Source organism: Cercospora beticola, chromosome 1 (genome assembly GCF_033473495.1).
Source record: "Cercospora beticola chromosome 1, complete sequence".
NCBI lineage: Eukaryota > Fungi > Ascomycota > Dothideomycetes > Mycosphaerellales > Mycosphaerellaceae > Cercospora > Cercospora beticola.
Genome location: NC_088935.1, coordinates 2,148,179 through 2,166,698, shown reverse-complemented (window position 1 = coordinate 2,166,698; position 18,520 = coordinate 2,148,179). Strand labels below are relative to the sequence as shown.

The following is an 18,520-nucleotide window of genomic DNA, read 5'->3' as shown; positions in this document are numbered from 1 at the left end:
GTGGAAAGGAGGGCGGAAGGAGGTGCCAGCGGCGGAGCAGCGCGTTGGTCGGTCAATTAGTGAAGTGGTTGGACACCCGGTCAGCAAGCGCCTTCGCAAACGACGTGCCCACAGCACACTGGTTGCGCATCGACAAGGAGCTTCCCCGGGAAAGCGCGAATCAGGGTCCGCGTTCCGGTGCCAAGATCGAACGAGCATCACGCGTGGCACGTCACTGATCAAATCGTCAACGTTTACATGAACATGCGAGGCGTCTGCCATGGCAGCAACAGACATTGCAGCGTTCGCGGGCGGGCAACTGTCGTTACTGGACAATGAACTGCAGGCAGAGGTGCAAGAGACACAGCTGCTGACAGCCACATATGCGCCCACGACACTCCAACGCGCAGGCCTTGCCGTGTTGAATTTGACAGTGTCCTCGCAACGAACCGGTTTCGGTGGTAAGACGTTGCTCGAACTGGGCATTGACCCAGCTGTCGCGGGCGATGGCGCGGAACTACCTGAACATGGCCTCCGTGTGGGAGATATTTGTGCAGTCGCCGAACAACCCAAAGGCGCGGAAAGGAAGAAGGAAAGAGAAGCCATGGAGAAACATGGCGTAGAGGGTGTCGTGACTCGAATGAACAAGACCGCCATCACAGTCGCCCTGGACAAAGAAGAAGTAGACGTGCCCAACGGCAAGCTCTGGCTGTAGGTCTGCCATCAAGTCTCCAGGTAAGTACTTTCATATGCTGATTTCGCAGAGTCAAACTGGCCAATGATGTTACCTTCAAACGACTAAACCAGACGATGACGCGACTGCAAAAGATGCAGCCAGCAGAGCACAGCATGCTCATACGGGTACTGTTTGGACAATCCTCTCCAACGCCAGTACTCGATTCTGAGCTCGCGAAGGAGGTACAGTGGGAAGATCCTACGTTGAACGAAAGCCAGAAGGACGCAATCCGTTTCGCACTTGCCATTCGAGAGATCGCCTTGATTCACGGCCCGCCAGGCACCGGCAAAACCCACACACTTATCGAACTCATCTTGCAGCTTGTTCAGCGCGGTATGCGGCTGCTCGTTTGCGGACCTAGCAATGTCAGCGTGGACAACATCGTAGAGCGTCTCGCATCGCACAAAGTCCCTATGGTGCGGCTGGGACATCCTGCGCGTCTCCTGCCCAGCGTGCTCAGTCACAGCATGGAAGTCTTGTCGAGGACCAGTGACGCTGCCGCGATCGTTGCTGATATCAGATCTGAAATGGATAGTAAGCAGGCTTCGGTCCGGAAAACGCGCAATGGCCGCGAACGTAAGGCCATTTACGGCGAAATCAAAGAACTGCGCAAAGAGTACCGCCAACGAGAAAATCGAGTGGTAGGGGAGATCCTCAAGAGCAGCAAGGTAGTCCTCTCGACGCTTCACGGAGCCGGATCTTTCCAGTTGAAGGACGAAAAGTTCGACGTGGTCATTGTGGATGAAGCAAGTCAAGCGCTAGAAGCGCAATGCTGGATTCCGGTGCTCTGGACTGGTGCTTCCAAATTAGTGCTGGCAGGCGACCACTTGCAGCTGTATGTTCACATTCGCAGTGGATGTAGGACGATAGCTGACGTGTGTTTTCGTGTTCTAGGCCACCAACGATCAAGTCAGCGAACATGAAAAAGGATCAAAAGACGGCCAAAGGAGTAGACAAGGCAACCAAGAAACTTGACAGCCTGAGTCTCAAGCAGCAAGACAAAGAATCAACGTCGACCAAGTTGAGTCTAGAGACCACGCTGTTCGATCGGCTCCTGGAGTTACACGGCAATGATATAAAGCGTATGCTGACCACACAGTATCGCATGCATGAATCCATCATGGCATTTCCTTCGCAGGCTTTGTATGATGACAAATTGTTGGCAGCAGAGGCCGTCAAGCTTCGGTTGCTCAAAGACTTGCCCTATCCGGTCCAAGAGACTGAGAATACCATCGAACCTTTGGTATTCTACGATACACAAGGTGGGGACTTCGCAGAGAAGGCGGAGGAAGAGGAAACCCCTAAAAGCAAGTCCAGTCTGCTGGCTGACAGCAAAATCAACGAAGCTGAAGCTCTCATCGTGAGGGATCACATCGAGAGCCTTGTCACAGCCGGGCTGAAACCGGAGGACATTGCGATTGTCACGCCATACAACGGGCAGGTCGGCCTGCTTTCTCAGATGCTGAAAGAGCGATTCGCGGGCTTGGAAGTGGGAAGTGTCGACGGTTTTCAGGGCCGAGAAAAGGAGGCGGTCGTCGTCAGTCTCGTTCGTAGCAATCCTGAGCGCGAGGTTGGCTTCTTGGCGGAAAAGCGACGACTGAATGGTAAGTGGGCTCAAGAGGCTGCGCAGTGCGTCGAAAGCTAATCGTGAGCTGCAGTTGCGATGACTCGGCCCAAACGACATTTGTGCGTGATCGGGGATTCTGAGACCATAGCCAAGTAAGTGTCGCACGATACGTGTTCATGGCCGTTGTGAAATGCTATTCCCGGGCGACTTGCACGAACCCGGCGCTGGGGATGGTTTTTGTGATGAGCACGCTGACACCGTGTTGGTAGGGGATCAAAGTTTCTGAAGAGTTGGATGTCACATCTCGAGGAGCACGCAGACCTTCGGTATCCAGATCTGAGCGAGCTGGCTTCGAGTAAATGAAGGGATTGTTGTTAGCGCGAGCTTGAACCGACCAGGGCCCCATCATGCTCGAGCAGATTGACGATGCAGAGCTAAGCCGTAAGCGAGCACACTGCTGCAGGTCCCTGACTCCGTGCCTGCGCCAAATTGCGAGACGCGGACCTGGCAGCGTTTTGCGGTAGCTAGCATGTGCATACGAGCGCACAACCTGTTCGGTGCTTCCAGGCTCGTGTTGGAGCGAGCGGCTGCAAGGGCGCGAGATGAGATGAGGTGCTGTGCAAGCAGCGTTATTAAGAACAGAGTGTCGGGCGGTATGGCCCGGCGAACTGGTGCTGGCTGTTCACGTCCCGCTTTCTGCTGGCGCCATGCACGAAGGTGCACTATGGTCGCGGCCATCTGGACGGATGCTGTTCAGTGAGGAGCGGACTCTCGAGCACGATGCGAAGCGGTGACCATAGTGCTCAGCGTGGACAGGGAGCGCAGCACTCAGACCAGAGCGTGAAGGATGAAGCGCTCCTGCTGGGGTGAAGTTCGGCAGCGTTGCGCAATCGCTCGTTAGGGCTGGTCTAACTAGTCGTCGATAGTTTTTCGATAGTCACAACGCGTTGCGATGATGATGATTGCTGTATGCGCGCGCGTGCATCGTGGTGCCTCTCCTCGCTTCGGAGGCACCACCACCGCAGACACGCGAGGGATGCAGCACGGCGATGGGCGGAGGAGGTGCGAAGAAGGAGGAGGGCGTCGTGGTGGCCTGCTGCAGGCTGAGATTGCGCGGCATTAGTTAGCGCAGTCGAGCAAGCGACGCAAGCTGGGGAAGGGATCGCGCTAGGCGGGCCTCGTGCAGGTACACGTCGGGAGGTGCAGCAGGGTTGGAGGGCATCCCCAGCGGCGTTGAAACCACGTCGGACCACTGATACACACCGACATGCGCTGCTGCGTGTCGGCTGTACGCTTTCCTCATCGCTCCTAGCACTCCCACACTACAGCACCACGCACCCGCCGCCGCTGCTGGGCCAAGCATGGGCTGGCGATCGCCGTCGTGAGATCGTCTCGCTGCCTGACCGCCCGCCAGTCGGAAAGGCCTCGCTCCTTCCCCCTCGTGGCACCCCTCCCGTTTGCCGCTGGATATGTGGCGTGCTATCGCGAGCACCAACTGACTGACCACCTTCCTTCCACGCTCCCTCGCACGCATGCGCCTGCCGCTCGTTTGCACCGCTGCTGCCGCTCCTTAAGCTTCGCTCCCCGCCAGTCAGTCGCTACGGGCCTTTTCTTTTCGTCTGCCGGAGCCCTGCCATCACCGCCAGCGCGCACGCCGGGGCCATTGATCGTTGCGCGCAGCCTCCACATGGATTGAGAGCTTCCCCCCGAGTCACGAGCCCCGTCCCGTCGAGGCATATTGCACTCCTCTCCGCCCACACCGCCGCTCGGCATGGACAGCTCGCAGAGCTACGACAATGCGCCTCACTCCACCTCGCGGATACACAGGCAGAGATCCAACCACGGTCTCCGCGCAGCCAGTCACGGCCAACCCTTCCCAATGTCCAGTGCTCCTCAGGATCTCCCGGTGAGGAGTAGCGGTGGCTTTGGTGAGGGAGTCAAAGCTCGAAAGGGCTCAATACGCAGTGCCGTCCGCAAGATATTTGGTCGTCGCTCACGAGATTCCATCAGCCATGGCCCTATCGATGCAGACCCACCCCAGACGGCGTCTAGACATGCCTACCACAAAAGCGAGCCACCCGTGCCCATGCCATCACAGCCAGAGGTGCCAGAACCTCATGAATATGACAGCTCTGCTTCCCATGCGTTTGCCCCAGCCTACCCGGCTAGTCGGCCGAGCTTTAGTCGAACCACGTCTCCCTATGCACTCCAGTTCCCAAACAGTGTCCGACTGAAGCCAATGGATCTTGGCCACCAATTTTCATCTCCTCCACAGCCCCTCAGACGTCGGAAGACCTTACCGAATATGCTTCCGGAAGAACAAGACCACGTGAACGACGAGCATGTAACGAAGGAGACCAGCGAGGAACCAATGCCGCCTCCGGATAGAGTGGGTGATGCCACCGCCGCAAAGAGCATCGCAGAACTCATCAAGAGGGACAGGAGGAAATCGAGAAGCACAGATGATCTGCAAGCGACTGCCGCTAGAGAGCACAGTGTGCCACGCAAGAGAAGTGAGGAGATTAGATATTGGCGCGAGAGCTTCCAGCCAGATGCCCTACGGTCAAGTGGTTTCGCAACGCAGCCCTCGTCGAGAGGCCAGATATCGGCCGCACGCCCATCGATGTCTCGAGGAAGCGAACGACGAGACGTGCAGACCCCTCCTACACCGCCACGCGAGGTAGAAAGTCATTCCAAACCTGCGACCATGAAGAGCAGTCCACCACGCTATCGTGGAGGCCCCACATCGTTGCATGGAGACTCACAAAGACCTTCCTCTGCCGTTGATACGGAAATGTCAAAGGACTTGGAGGACCGAGTAGCGAAGCTCGAAGCGGGCCTGCAGAATTTCCAAAGGTCTTTACAGAAGCTCACAGCTGACCGCAATCGAAGAACCATCGTGATGAGTGGTGGCCTGACGAATCGAGGCAGTTCTGGTGACATGCGGACACCGAGCATGCTCGCTGAAACACTCGCGGACCCTCTAGAGCCCTCGAATTATGAATACGAATACGGCCATACAATGCGCCCAGTGACGTCCGCACAACCACCACTCGCGGCATCAGTGCACGATGATTCTGAGACGGAAACACACGAAGTGAACCACCCCAAATCTCATCGTGGCCCACTGAACAGCCACGCTCCTACTCCGCCGCGATCGGCCGAGCTCCGACCAGAACCGGAAAGAGCGGCCACTCCACAGACAAGCTCTGCGACAATGGCAGCCGTGACACCCGGCACGATGGAATCAAGCGGTGGCGCCCATCCTCCGGAATGGACGTTCCGCTCCCTGTACCAGATGCTGTCCGATGAACGCTCGGCGCGGCGGAAACTTGAAACCCAGCTCAAAGGGCTACGCCAAGAGATTTCGGAGTTGCATAGCCAAGTCAATTCAACGTCAACTCTACAGAGTACCAGGAGCAGCTATATGCTGGCTGGATCATCGAGCCGCTTGCAAGATTTGTTGCGCGAGACGGGTGAGGGCAGCCCACCTAGTGCATCTCCACGATCACTCAAACGGCAGTCGGGCTTCTCTGCTCACTCTACGGGCGGCGCAGGGCCGGTAGTGAGCCGCTTCAGCGGCTCTGACAGTGAAGCTCTGACGCAGGAATTTGCTCACGAGAGCGACGAACTGGAGACGCCGAACGATGCGTACAGAACGCCGCTCGAGGAGCGCAGCAAGTGGAGTATTGCCAGTAAGGACAACGAAATGTTCTAAGTGCTGACAATCCACAACACATTCGGTCGATTTGATGCATTTGCAAGACGTAACTACTCAAAATTGCGCAACACCTAAGCAACGCTACGTGTACGACCCGAACGAGGATACCCCAAGAATCTTATTTGTGTATTTATTCATCTCTTCCAATTAGTTCTATCAGCAGCCCTGTGCGCTGAGGCATTCGCTGCCTACAAATTTTATTCTGCTATCATCGGAACGCGCATTCCATCCATTGTCTCACTTCTACCGAGCTTCAAGTTGCGAAATGGATACAAAGCGATCCCGGCATGCTTACTCTGTAGCCACGTGCGGACATGGGCATCACATGGCGAGCGGAGATGTCCCACGTACCTGGTCGGGCACACAGTGAACAACCCTGTCGCAGACCGCTCTGATGCTACGACCTCGTGTTGGTGCGGAGACAGAGACTTGTTGATGTGGCTGTGCCAGCCCTCGTATGACGCGTAAGAGCTCGTGTGGTGCTTGCTGACCCTGGGTCGTTGATGCCCAATTTCGAGAGGCCACGGCGCATAGTCTTCTCTCTTATTGTGGACAGACTGCTGGCTAGGAGTTGTGGTCGAGCGATTTGAGCAGCACAGTGCAATTGAGGACGCTGCATGAATTGTCACCGATTTTCGTTCTGCTCACGATGGGCTCCTGCAACTACTGCGGATTCCGCATATCATCTTAGCTATCAGGTCTCCGCATAGATCTGATCGCTGTGACATGGATGGAATGGCGAACGTGTGGAGGTGGCGCCATTAGCGTCTTGTTGGCGGCTGTCACGGTGAGGCCCAATCTGGGAAAGAGCTTGTATTCACTGGGGTGGATATTGCGATGCTGCGAGTAGCCTATTGGAGGATGACTAAAGATCCTGGTTCATAACAGGTGCGTTATGCTGCTCACCTGCTCATTTTCCGGTATGGAGCACCTGTCTCTCCAGGAATATGGCAGGCTCACTGCTCACGAGCTGAGACATTCGTGTCGCGGTACCGCAGAGATTCGCTTGGAGACGGACTGGAAAGTGGTGAAAGGTCCACATCCGAAGAGTGCTTACGTATCATACATAGTACTGTACACTCACAGTTTCTCGCAGTACTCTGCGATCCTCTGTGGCAACTGCGCAACTGGCACATTTTCTTTCACGCCGAGCCTTCGACACTGCAACTCGACTGCTCGTTCGCTGCCCCATGCCTTCCCCAGCACAATGATGAATGGGTAGCCCACAAGATCTGCATCGTTGAGCTTCCAGCCGAATGGTCGGTCCCTGTCATCTATCACCGCATCCGGAGGGGCTGCACGTTCCCTCGGGCCTGATAGAAATTGAGATAGCAGGCCCTTCATCAGCGTGTCGTAGACTTCGCGAGTGTCTTCGGGAGGTGTCTTGCCTGCTCCTACGATGACAGTACTGAACGGTGCGATGGCGAGCGGCCAATTCAGCCCACGTTGGTCTGCGAGAAGAGACGCTGCGGCGCCGATTAATCGTGAAACACCGATGCCATGACAACCCATCTCGATGTCGACCTGAGTGTTGTCTTCTGCTTGTACGGCAGCTTCGAGTGGCTTGCTGTATCGTGTTCCGAGATGGAACGTGTGTCCTATCTCGACAGCTTTGTGCAGTTGTATTGACGGAGAGTCGCACTTTGGGCATTGGTCCCCTTCGCGCTGTTTGGTCAGGAGGAATGGAGCTGACAGGATTTCGCCATCTGCTGTGTCATCCGTGATATGTTCTTCGAGCACTCGTGGGTCCCGTATGGAAATGATAGCTGGCATCTCCATTTCGCCTTCCGAGAGAAAATCGCTGCTTTCTTCGTGCCAGTCCTGTACGCTGAATGGGGACGTATCGAGGTCCGGAACGAGTTTCTTGAGCGCATGGATGTTTAGTTCGTAGTCCCCTTGCGGCAGGTAGACGTTCACGATACTCGCCGTTCGAGCGCGACCATTCCGTGTCTCTGTAGTCCTGCCCGTCCATAGTGTACAGGCATACTCAATGCTGGATTGTTGCGGCTGGTACTTTGCAAAACACACTTCCTCATTCATTGACAAGTCACAATTGCCGCATTTGACAATGGTATCCTCTCCTCTGGGTGAAGCGAAGTGGTACTCGTGACTGTGTGTTCCGCCCATGTTGCCGGAATCTGCAGTGGCGACGAGAAATGGCAAATTGAGCTCGGTCAGGAAAGCTCTGTAAGCTTCCGAAACAGCATCGTACGTCTGCATGGCTTGTTCGGAAGTGAGGTCGAACGTGTACAGGTCTTTCATCACAAACTCTCGTCCACGGAGGAGCCCTTGACGAGGACGTGCTTCATCGCGATACTTACGCGTGATCTGATATAGCCGAAGTGGTAGGTCCTTGTAAGAATGCACTGCGTTTTTGACAATGGTAGTGATTTCTTCCTCGTGCGTCGGCGCAAGCAGGAACTTGGCGTCCTTACGATCCCGGAGTTGGAACAATTCTTTGTCGCGACCATCCAGCCGACCAGACTTCTCCCACAAATCTGTCGATGACAAGGAAGATAATGAGACCTTTGCCGCTCCGACACTCTGCATGTGCTTGTCGATCATATGCTCGACCTTGTCTAACACGCGCAGACCAAGGGGCAAAAGGTGGAAAATGCCAGATTGGGCTTGACGCAGGAAGCCGGCTCGGATGAGCAGGTCGTGGCCATCTTCACCAACAGCTTCATTGATCCCCTTCTTCGGGGCCTGGGTGGGCGTCCAGAAATAGCTCAAGCGGTTGCGTCCATCAACCTGCGTCCTGCTTAGCCTGCTGCGCTCGGCGATAGAGAGATGGCCAGCCTACGTGAATTGTGCGCCTTGATGTAGTCCGGACGCGGACAGTTTGGGAAGGAGCAGTCCGCCATAATGTGCAGATCCGCAGACGGACTGCGGACATTTAGAGATGCTTCAGCGCAATAGGCAGTGACCGTTCATGAGGCTGTAAAGACAGAAATCGGGAACAACACTGCTTCTCTGCTCTCTGCCTTGCGTAACGTCTTCGAGGCACTCCAGATCGAAAAGCGAGGCAGGCGTGTGATTGAAGCCCCGATGAGAGATCGAATCCCCGTTTTGTTGTCTGCAAGTAGGTCGGCTCGGAAGTGTCGCGAGGTTCGCGTCTCGGCATGCAGGTTTATCCGCGCCGACGTCCATCTCGAAAAAGTCTCGAGGTCTTGAGCTGTCGGCTGAACGAAGAAACTCAGCTCCTGCACCACTCGTCAACATGAGCGCCAAACGAAAGTCGTTCGACCACGATCCGCGAGCGAAGCGAGACGATGGGCGACCCCAGAAAAAGCCCCGCCAAGAGCGGGCAAAGAAGGAAGACAAGCCCGCTCTGCTCTTCCCTCCTCGGCCAGACTGGCATGCTGCAGAACTGCCGCCGCTTGAAGCTCGCGAGGCCAAAGACTTGCCATCGCAACGAACGATCGAAAACCTTCTGCAGTATGCCACTGCGCTACTGGAAGCCGAGAACACCGCGTACAACGATGGCCACCTCACCGGGTCGTCCTCGCACAAGTTCTTGTCGACCATCATGGCAAGCGGAACGCTGGAGGACAAAGTCTCGGCCTTGACACTGCTGGTGCAAGAATCGCCGCTACATACAATGAAGGCGTTCGACAACCTTTTGAACCTATCACGGAAAAAGAGCAGGAACCAGGCTTTGATGGCTGTCGCGGCGTTGAAGGACATGCTGGGGCAGGGAAATGTACTGCCCAGCAACCGCAAGCTGAGGCCGTTCGGCAAGCAACAGGGACTTCTTGCTGCGCTACAAGGGAAGGATGCGAGGTGGAACAATGGCGACCCTCTGCCCGGAGGTCTTCAAAAGGAGCATTTGGTCATGTGGGCGTTTGAGGATTGGCTGAAGAAGAAATACTTTGAGCTGCTCGCGATACTGGAGACATGGTGCAACGATGAGATTGAGTATTCGCGACAACGAGCATTGACCTACATCTGGGAATTGCTCAAGGACAAGCCGGAGCAGGAGGAGAACTTGCTGCGGTTGCTGGTGAATAAGCTTGGGGATACAGAACGAAAGGTTGCTTCGCGAGCGTCGCATCTACTGCTCCAACTCGAAAATACCCATCCTGCCATGAAGCTCATTATCACGAACTCCATCGAAGCAGATTGTCTGTACCGGCCTGGACAGAGTGACCACGCCAAGTACTATGCCATTATCACTTTGAATCAGACAATTCTGAGTCGCAAGGATGAGGACTTGGCAAATCGGCTACTCGACATCTACTTCGGTCTATTCGTCCAGTTGCTAAAGCCGACCGAGGCAAAGAAGTTGGGCCTGGACATCGCATCAATCAACGGAAAGACACAAGGTGGAGGCGGCAAGGCGGGCAAGATGGCTGCAAAAAAGCGCAAAGCTGAAGAAAAGAAAGAAGAGGCCGCTGTGCAGTTCCACGATAAAATGATCTCTCAAGTCCTGGCGGGTGTCAATCGTGCGTTTGCCTTCGCAGACACGAGCGACCCCCATTTTGAAAAGCAGCTGGATACTGTCTTTCGCGTTGCTCATTCGGCCAACTTCAATACCAGCGTGCAAGCGCTTATGTTGTTGCAGCAGATCTCGTCGAGGAAGCATCTGGGTGCGGACAGGTTCTACCGCACATTGTACGAAAGCCTGCTTGATCCTCGCCTGTTCAACAGTAGCAAGCAGGTCATGTACCTCAACCTCTTGTACAAGAGCCTCAAGTCGGATCTTAACGCCAAGCGTGTGCAAGCTTTCGTTAAGCGCATGCTCCAAATCATTACCATGCACGAACCAGCTTTCGCCTGCGGCGTGCTGTACCTTATCCACGAGCTCGAGGTCACCTTTCCCAGCATACGGAAGATGATCACGGAGCCTGAAGTTGCTGACGAAGATGAAGAGGAGCATTTCGTCGACGTGCCTGAAGAGGGAGATCACAATCCGAATGCCTCAACATCGGCCGATCACAAAGTTCTCTACGACCCTCGAAAACGTAACCCTGAGCATGCGCAAGCTGAACGGACCTGTCTTTGGGATATTTTGCCTCTCTTACGCCATTTTCATCCTTCCGTCACGCTCTTCGCAGAGGCTGTGCACGGAACCAAGGAGATGCCGCCTAAGCCAGATCCGACTCAACATACACTCATGCACTTCCTTGATCGGTTCGTGTATCGCAATCCCAAGACGAAGCAAGAGAAGGCGCACGGCAGTTCGATCATGCAACCGCTTGCAGGTGCCAAAGCTGCTGACCTTCTCGTCAAACCTGGTGATCCCAGCCAGAGAGCACCACTTAATAACGAAGCATTCTGGGCCAAGAAGGTGGATGACGTGGCCGCCGATGAGGTCTTCTTTCACAACTACTTCAATGCTGCCGGCAATGCGAAGAAGAAGCCGGCCAAGGAGAAGAAGCAACGTGGTCCTGAGGACAGCGAGGATGAAGATGCAATGGAAGATCAAATCTGGGAAGCAATCGCGAATTCCCGACCAGAAGTCGAAGGGCCGGGATCTGATGATGACTTGTCAATGGGCGATCTCGAGAGCTTGTCGGGTGGCAGTGACGATGACGAGTCAGAGGGCGGCATCGATCTCGGCGGTGAAGATGGGGAGGAAGCCGCGGACCTGGACGCTTTCGCCGATATGGATGGTTTCGCGGGTGAGCAGTCTGACGACGAGGACCTCGGCAGCGATGCGATGCCAGACTTGGACGATGACGACGAGGATGCCATGTTGGGAGACGACGATGAGATACCGTTCGATGGCTTTGGCGGGGAGGATTCAGACCAGGCAGAAACGAATGCTGCCAGGAACAAGAAGAAGAGGGCGGAGAAGAAGAAGCTCAAGAGCTTACCGGTGTTCGCAAGTGCTGAAGACTATGCGAAATTGATAGGTGACGATGACGAGTTGTGAGGAAGAATAATATTAGTGCACCACCAGCCGGCTGCAGACGAGAGGCAACGACGGTGCCGTCTGTGATATCTCGACCAAAGCTACAACTCATAGTCTGCAGCTCTCCTGGCTCACATGCCTCTGTACAGACGGAGCAGTCTGTAGGCGTTCACTCTTTCCAGACTCCAAATACGATGGTGCAAATGAAACCGATTTGTATGAGGCTTCGATGATAGACTCCACATGACGAGGGGCTTGGAGGCTGGATAGCAGCTTAAGCAAGTGAAGCTGCTGGCCACGCCAGGCAATAGTAATCAAGGAGTCTAAGCACAGCACTAATTAGCTCTCTTTGCGGTGATTCGGACAAGTAGAAGGCGGATTCAGGCTGTATGGTGCCCAACATCGGTTCATCCACATGCCGAGTCCACAGGTAGCAGGAGGGTCGACGGCGGTATAGCGGTGGCGCTTCCGCCCGCACGTGCGTCTTGTAGTATTTAATCGCACATGCACCTCATCTGCTTTCGCATGCGCTCTGCCCGACCCTCGTCCATCACGCGACATGCTCGCATTCGAGCCGTTTTGGCAGAGCTGCGAACGTCGAAGTTCCAATGCTTGCCAAGACCGGCACTGGGTGTCAGAATGACGCCGAAAACGAGACGAGGGCTGTGATGGCACGGTCAGCATGTGGCCACCGCCATCCCGTCCGTCCCTCGTCCTCGCCCTGATGCCGCCGTAAACACGCCGAAAGGCTCTGTTGCAATCAGGCACGACACAGCATTCACCCGGTCGTCCTTGGCCTGATGGCGCCGCCAGGACATATAACAGCACCACCCCGACTCCCGCAGTCACGAAGGCCCTCCAACTCCCTTTCTGCGAGGCCACCCACCATCGATCCCATCCACGACAGGACCCCCTGCGTAGCCCGTGGAAGGCGCAGCGCTGCATGGCGAGATCGGGCTTCGTCACCGATGCTTCTCGTACGAACGATCCACTGTTTTTTTCCCAGCGAAAACTTCAAACAGCAGCGCCAGTCCCAACCCTCCAGGCCCGGCGGCGACAGGTGAGCACAGCGCGGCGTGATCTGAACAGCGACGACTCGCACAGTACTCCATGGTAGAAGCTGCCACGGTTCTCGACGACAGTCCAGCTGGAGCCCGAAGGGGTTGCAAATTCACCGCACGCCAGGCCACTCCCAAACGCGTCAGTTTCGCCGTTGGGACTCCAGCGACAGCGATGCGGCCGCCGCAGAGACGACTTCGGGCCGAAAGATGAGCGGCTTATGCAAGCCATTGCTGCAGCCCTACGATGGCTAGCACCTCGTCAATCTGAGCGCGGCCACGCCCGCCGGTAGTTTCGCCTTGAGCTTCTCAAGCTGGACGCACCAGGCAGCGAGCGGCGCTGTGATTCGCCCATCGCGGGAAACGCCTCGCACCAGCCGGCTACAGGCGGGCGCTGGACGATGCCCAGGAAAAAAAGTCTCTGCAGCGCTCGCGCCGCCGAGTGCCCTGGCGCATGCACGCTTCGACCACGCCGCATAGCGTCATGGCGTCTTGACGTTCTCTAAGCTTCCTGCAGCGCTCCGTCCCTATGGTCAACGTGCATACCGTAACTACTGGTGGGTGGGGACTGCGTTGGGATGCTCGCTCTTTCTGCCATGTCAACATGCGCAAGCCCTCCGGCGCCGGCCTGTCCAGCCCGTCTGCCATCTCTCGTCTGGCGTGTCTCTTCATCCTACACCCTCCAGATCACCCCTCTCTTATTGGACCTCTCTCAGTCTTCGTTCTAGGCGCCGCACGGCACGACCAATGACCCTGTGAGGCGCGGGGAAATACCATCGCTACCCTACGTCCTCGCGCGTGCACCAGGCCGTCACATTAAACCTTGTGCATCCTGCTGCTTATTACATGTCCGAGTGCTCATGCTGATCTCCACACTGAACGGCCCTGTAGAGGTGTCTGTCTCCTCGAGAGGGCTCAAGCACGCTGGGAACATGCCCGAGTCGTCATCCTCCTCTGCAGCGCCACTACCCACGACCGCGAAACGAGCTTGCGACGCCTGCCATCGAAGGAAGGTCAAGTGCATTGGGGACGGCACGCGGCCATGTAAGAACTGCACGTCTGCCGGTCTCACGTGTACCTACAATGCCATCCCTCAGTACGTTCTCGCGTTGCCACACTCGAGGCACTCCTACTGACATCCATCAAGGAAGAAGGGCCCGAAGGGGTCGAGGGCGAAGGTGATCTCTGAGCTTCGAGAGACTCAGCGACAGTCACAACTGGCGGCGAGACGACATGGCCTGGATTTTGAGAGCCCACCTCACTCGCCGGCCCATCTGAGGAAGGCTGGCTTGCTGTCGATGAAGATGATCACGACTTGCGTCGACTACTATTTCGTTCACATGTATCCCACACAGCCCATCCTCCATCGTCAGAAGGTGGGCGAGACCATTGGCCAGATGGAAACCAGCGCCGAAGCATACTGCCTTGTAGTATCATTATGCGCCTACATGATGATTCAACCGAACATGGTCATGCCACCCGATGCCTTCGATGGACTGGAAATCGCACCGCAACCGAGCTTGCAGCTAGGCCACGCGTTGCTACAGGAGGCCCTACGAGTGCGCAAAGGCTGCAACTACATCGAGAACCCAACGGTGTGGTCGGTCATTACTTCGTTCTTTTTCTTCGGCAGCTATTTCTGCCTGGACCGACACAATACAGCATGGTTCCACTTGCGGGAGGCGACGACACTGGCACAGATCATGGGAATGCACGAGGAGGTGAACTACCAGTCCACGGACATCATTGAGAGCTCACGGATGAGACGATTGTACTGGCTCCTGTTTGTGACGGAACGTGCTTATGCGCTGCAGCAACACAAACCGCTGACTCTGCACGCGACCATCAACCTTCCGACCCTGGACGAGGACCCGGCTGAAACGGTCGAGCTGAACGGTTTCATTCATTTGGTAAACCTATTCCGACCATTTGATGATACCTTTGTAGGTCTCTGGAACAAGGCCCGGGTGGGATGTACAACCGAGTGGCTTGCACGATTGCAACAACAGCTTTCAGATGCTTTGCCAACGTACCTCTCGTGTACGGAAACACAGGCTGTCGACTTGCGGTGCTCGCAACAGTGGCTTCGGACCATGGTATGGCAGCTCTCCATCAGCCATGGCTTTTTATCGTCGGCGGCAGCAGATCACGCCATGAGCTTCAAATATCCCATAGAAGTCTCTCGCGACCTGGTTCAGTCGACGTCGCAGTTCACGCAATCTGCAATGGAGGTGCATGGCATTGGGCTTGTGGAAAAACTGTTCGATGTCGCATGCACCCTGACAGACGTGATGTCTGTAATACCACATGAGCAATACACCTTCGAGTTCGGCCCACGAGACTATCTGAATCAGCTGATGACGTTGATCAGCACGCTCAGAGGTGGACAACAGAGGTACATGCCTCTACTGATGCAGAAGATCAACGACACTATGCCAAATGTCCCTGGATACGCAATTCCGAGCGCGGTGCCGCCCAGTCTCAGGAGCGAGGAGGCGTATGATGGAAGTCATTCTAGCGCGCAGAACAGCCACGACAGCACACCATTTGGGAGTCCGTTGAGCCCAAATGGGCCACCTTTTGCACCGGTCACAAGTTACCACGCGGAAATGCAACAATACAGTGGGATGCCCGTCAGCAGCGCGCCCGTATCTAACTCCGGCGACATGTTTGATTCAAGCAGCGCCTATGGGATGTCTGCAGCAGAGCAGGTGCTCCGGGGAAAGTACGAGCGTGGATGAGAAAGAGCGAAGTTCCAGTCAGAGACACGTAGAGACGTGCCATGGATGGCACCTATTCCACCCCGTGGACACATGAAAGATATGGACATGCGCGTGCAGACGCAATTGCGCCTACGGCCGGTGCGCCTCGTCGTGCCCACGATGCTTCGAGAGGTCTGTCCCTCTCGATCAGCTGGGCACGACCTCAGAACAACGAAATTCGCAACGAAAGGGCACTGTATGCCAACGAACTCGCAGAAGCTGTGTTCATCGAACGCACGATTTGTCGCTCACTAAATATGAACGCTCAGCGTTTACGTTGCAGCGAAGTGCTTCGTCCAGAATCTCGAAATGCGCCGGCCTATAATTTGCGCTGTCGCGGTTCCATCGGCACCCAAAGAGCACGATGTCGTTCGCTTTCAAAAAGCAACATGGCCGTGCGTGACTGCACACAGACGGAAAACGGTAAACGAAGGACCAAGGCCGGTCTTCAGACAAGTGGACTGCGAGATCGACGGTAGTGGTATCGATCTTGCGAGTGTGGACGCCATGGGCTAATAGCAGCGAAAGGAAAGTCACAATCTCTCCTCGCCGCTGCACGATCCAAGAAGTCAATCTTGCTTCACCGCTGAGGGGTCCCGACGCGGCGTGATTGCTTGTTGTCGGAAACGGATGCCGTGGTGTCACATGGGGCAAGACTTGCGCGAAGAAAGAGCAGTCATGCATACTAGTATAGTGCAATGCGCAAAGCTAAGAACGTGTGGCTTCGATTTTCCCAAAACGGTGAATGAAAAGCGCAGATGGCGGCGGGGTTTTGAAGGATCTCCATCGTCAGGCGTGCATTCTTGGGGCTAAAACTACTATCAAAGCGCAATGACGACTATGAGGCATGAACGAGTCGTGTGCCAAACGATCAACACGTGTATCATCAGATCGTACCCGTGTTCATATCACACTAGCAGTGTTCGCATTTCCCGTCTCATGCACTTTGTAGCTTGCGCCGATATGTTGAGCTCTTACGGCAGAACAGCACTTGGTGAGCCTTGAAGTCTAGCGAATATCTGGGGCAAGCCACGAGTGGCATGAGCTTTCAGCCTCTGTGACCTTCTGTGGAAGCTTTTTCAACGGCGCAAAGAGGCTTGACGCTGGCTTGCAAGGCCACATCTAGCACTGTTGAGAAGAGGCAAGGCTTCACTACTATAGCGTTCGAGGCGTTCGGTGCCGAAAGCTCACCAGATTTAGAGCTGGGCGCCGTGCTGCTCGAGCAGTGAGCGCTCGTGCGAGCAAGGGAACTGGTAGTTATGCACATGCCATATTGAGAACAGGCGCTGGAGACTGGAGACTTCCGGTGAACAGTAATTTGTGTTAGGGCTGCCGGCTGCGAATGTCTATGCGGTTCCTAAAGGAGGAAGGCTGGAACGGCCACGACTCTGAGCTGCGTCAGCTCATCAACAGACACAAATGCTACAACATTACGCTGAGAACGAACAATCCAGTAGCACCTGTGGCATTAGCTCTATCGATACCCTATTGAACTCGATACTCTCCTGCGCAATCCTGCATGACAGTATTGTCGATCGTGAGAGCATGTTCTCCGGCGCAAGCGGTGGGATAGGACATGTACCTTGAGACAAAAGCCTCCACGATGCAGAGACCCTTCAGCAGAGATCGCGTCATCGTTCGGACAAGTTCAACCACTATGCATCGCTGAGAGATGCCGAAGGGGGCAATGTTCGCGCCGAGAGATGTCGTCCACGTTCTGGCCTCAGCCGTCGCCAAGACCAACCGCCAGGACGCCTAGTTGCGGACAGCAAGACACACGCTGGGAAATACGCTCACTTTGTGATTTCTCTCGTCAACTGCGTTCCGCATCTGCCTCGCTTGTCGAGACAGAGCGCCTCAGTTACGCTGCACAAGGCGGAGGTACGAGGACCGAAGAGCACTCGAGTTCCATGGATAGAGGAGTACGGAGTCTCAATTCTGGTTTCCGTTTTGCTTGCTGGACGCGTACTATCCTCGAACTCTTTTGGAAATCTCCAAATTTTGCCCCAAATTTCGGCGGTGGCAGGTAGAAGAACTGATGACATGAGTAGGAGTGTTATCTGCGGGTCCAAGCATGCCTCTTCGCTAAGCCAGAAGAATAGAGCGCATCCAGACTTTTCTCCATAGAAGTAAGGAAGCCGAAACCAAAAAATGATTCTGCCTCCTGCGACTCTCACATGGTTGTTCGCTGTGCTGAGGAGCAGAGACCTCCCTCCAAGCATATGAGGACTAGATGCCTTCTGGCGATTCGACAGATTTGCCGGCGCGATGGTCGATGTTTCTCATGCGTGTCTCTGCAGCCGCCACTCTAGCCGTAGAGAAGCTCGCAAGCAGAGGAACATCTTGCACTCCGAAAAAACTGGAAGATAGCTTTGGAATGTAAGCTCTTATGATAACAAGCGGCTAGGCTCCGACGAGCCTATGCTGTTGAAGCGGCGGAGAGCTCGGGAGGTCCGCCGCAGCATGCCAGAGAGCGTGGAGTGAAAAGCAAATAGCCTGGCCAGTAAGAGCTAGCGGGCGCAACTGGTGATGCGACGAATTCGAAGCCACCGAAGAGGGAGTGTAATGATCCCTTTGCTGTCTTTCAACGCGTGAACTCAAATTACTTTACCCTGCAGCCACTATATCGCTATGCTTGATGTAGTTTAGCCTCTTAGCGGTAGTTACACCTCAATCGCTGCCTCTAATTATTATGGAGGTGTTAGAGGTAGCTAGTATTATTAGAATAAGCGTTATAAGTGCCTAAAGAATTAATTAAATAGCTTCTAATTATAGTAATTAGTATAACGATTCTTCTACTATATTTCTATCTTTACTACTTCTACTACTACCTTAAATTA

At 55.1% G+C, this 18,520-nt stretch overlaps 5 protein-coding genes across 5 annotated transcripts; 4 read left to right on the top strand and 1 right to left on the bottom strand.

The window, feature by feature from the left end:
- Positions 1–259: 259 nt before the first annotated feature.
- Positions 260–2,645, top strand: RHO25_000832 (uncharacterized protein; the record flags this gene model as incomplete). The annotated part of the gene is made up of 5 exons (XM_023593438.2): positions 260–690; positions 744–1,550; positions 1,610–2,319; positions 2,374–2,434; positions 2,552–2,645. The coding sequence occupies 5 exons, from the start codon at positions 260–262 to the stop codon at positions 2,643–2,645; spliced, it is 2,103 nt and encodes a 700-aa protein (XP_023459038.1).
- A 1,408-nt stretch (positions 2,646–4,053) lies between these two features.
- Positions 4,054–6,000, top strand: RHO25_000831 (uncharacterized protein; the record flags this gene model as incomplete). Its single annotated transcript, XM_023593437.2, has 1 exon — positions 4,054–6,000. The coding sequence occupies one exon, from the start codon at positions 4,054–4,056 to the stop codon at positions 5,998–6,000; it is 1,947 nt and encodes a 648-aa protein (XP_023459035.1).
- A 1,083-nt stretch (positions 6,001–7,083) lies between these two features.
- RHO25_000830 (uncharacterized protein) lies at positions 7,084–8,899 on the bottom strand (the record flags this gene model as incomplete). The annotated part of the gene is made up of 2 exons (XM_023593436.2): positions 7,084–8,754; positions 8,807–8,899. 2 exons carry the CDS (start codon positions 8,897–8,899, stop codon positions 7,084–7,086), a joined length of 1,764 nt encoding a protein of 587 aa, XP_023459036.1.
- Positions 8,900–9,223: 324 nt separating this feature from the next.
- Positions 9,224–11,881, top strand: RHO25_000829 (uncharacterized protein; the record flags this gene model as incomplete). The annotated part of the gene is made up of 1 exon (XM_023593435.2): positions 9,224–11,881. One exon carries the CDS (start codon positions 9,224–9,226, stop codon positions 11,879–11,881), a length of 2,658 nt encoding a protein of 885 aa, XP_023459033.1.
- Positions 11,882–13,778: 1,897 nt separating this feature from the next.
- On the top strand, positions 13,779–15,659 carry RHO25_000828 (uncharacterized protein; the record flags this gene model as incomplete). Its single annotated transcript, XM_023593434.2, has 2 exons — positions 13,779–14,014; positions 14,066–15,659. The coding sequence occupies 2 exons, from the start codon at positions 13,779–13,781 to the stop codon at positions 15,657–15,659; spliced, it is 1,830 nt and encodes a 609-aa protein (XP_023458891.1).
- Between the last annotated feature and the right edge of the window lie 2,861 nt (positions 15,660–18,520).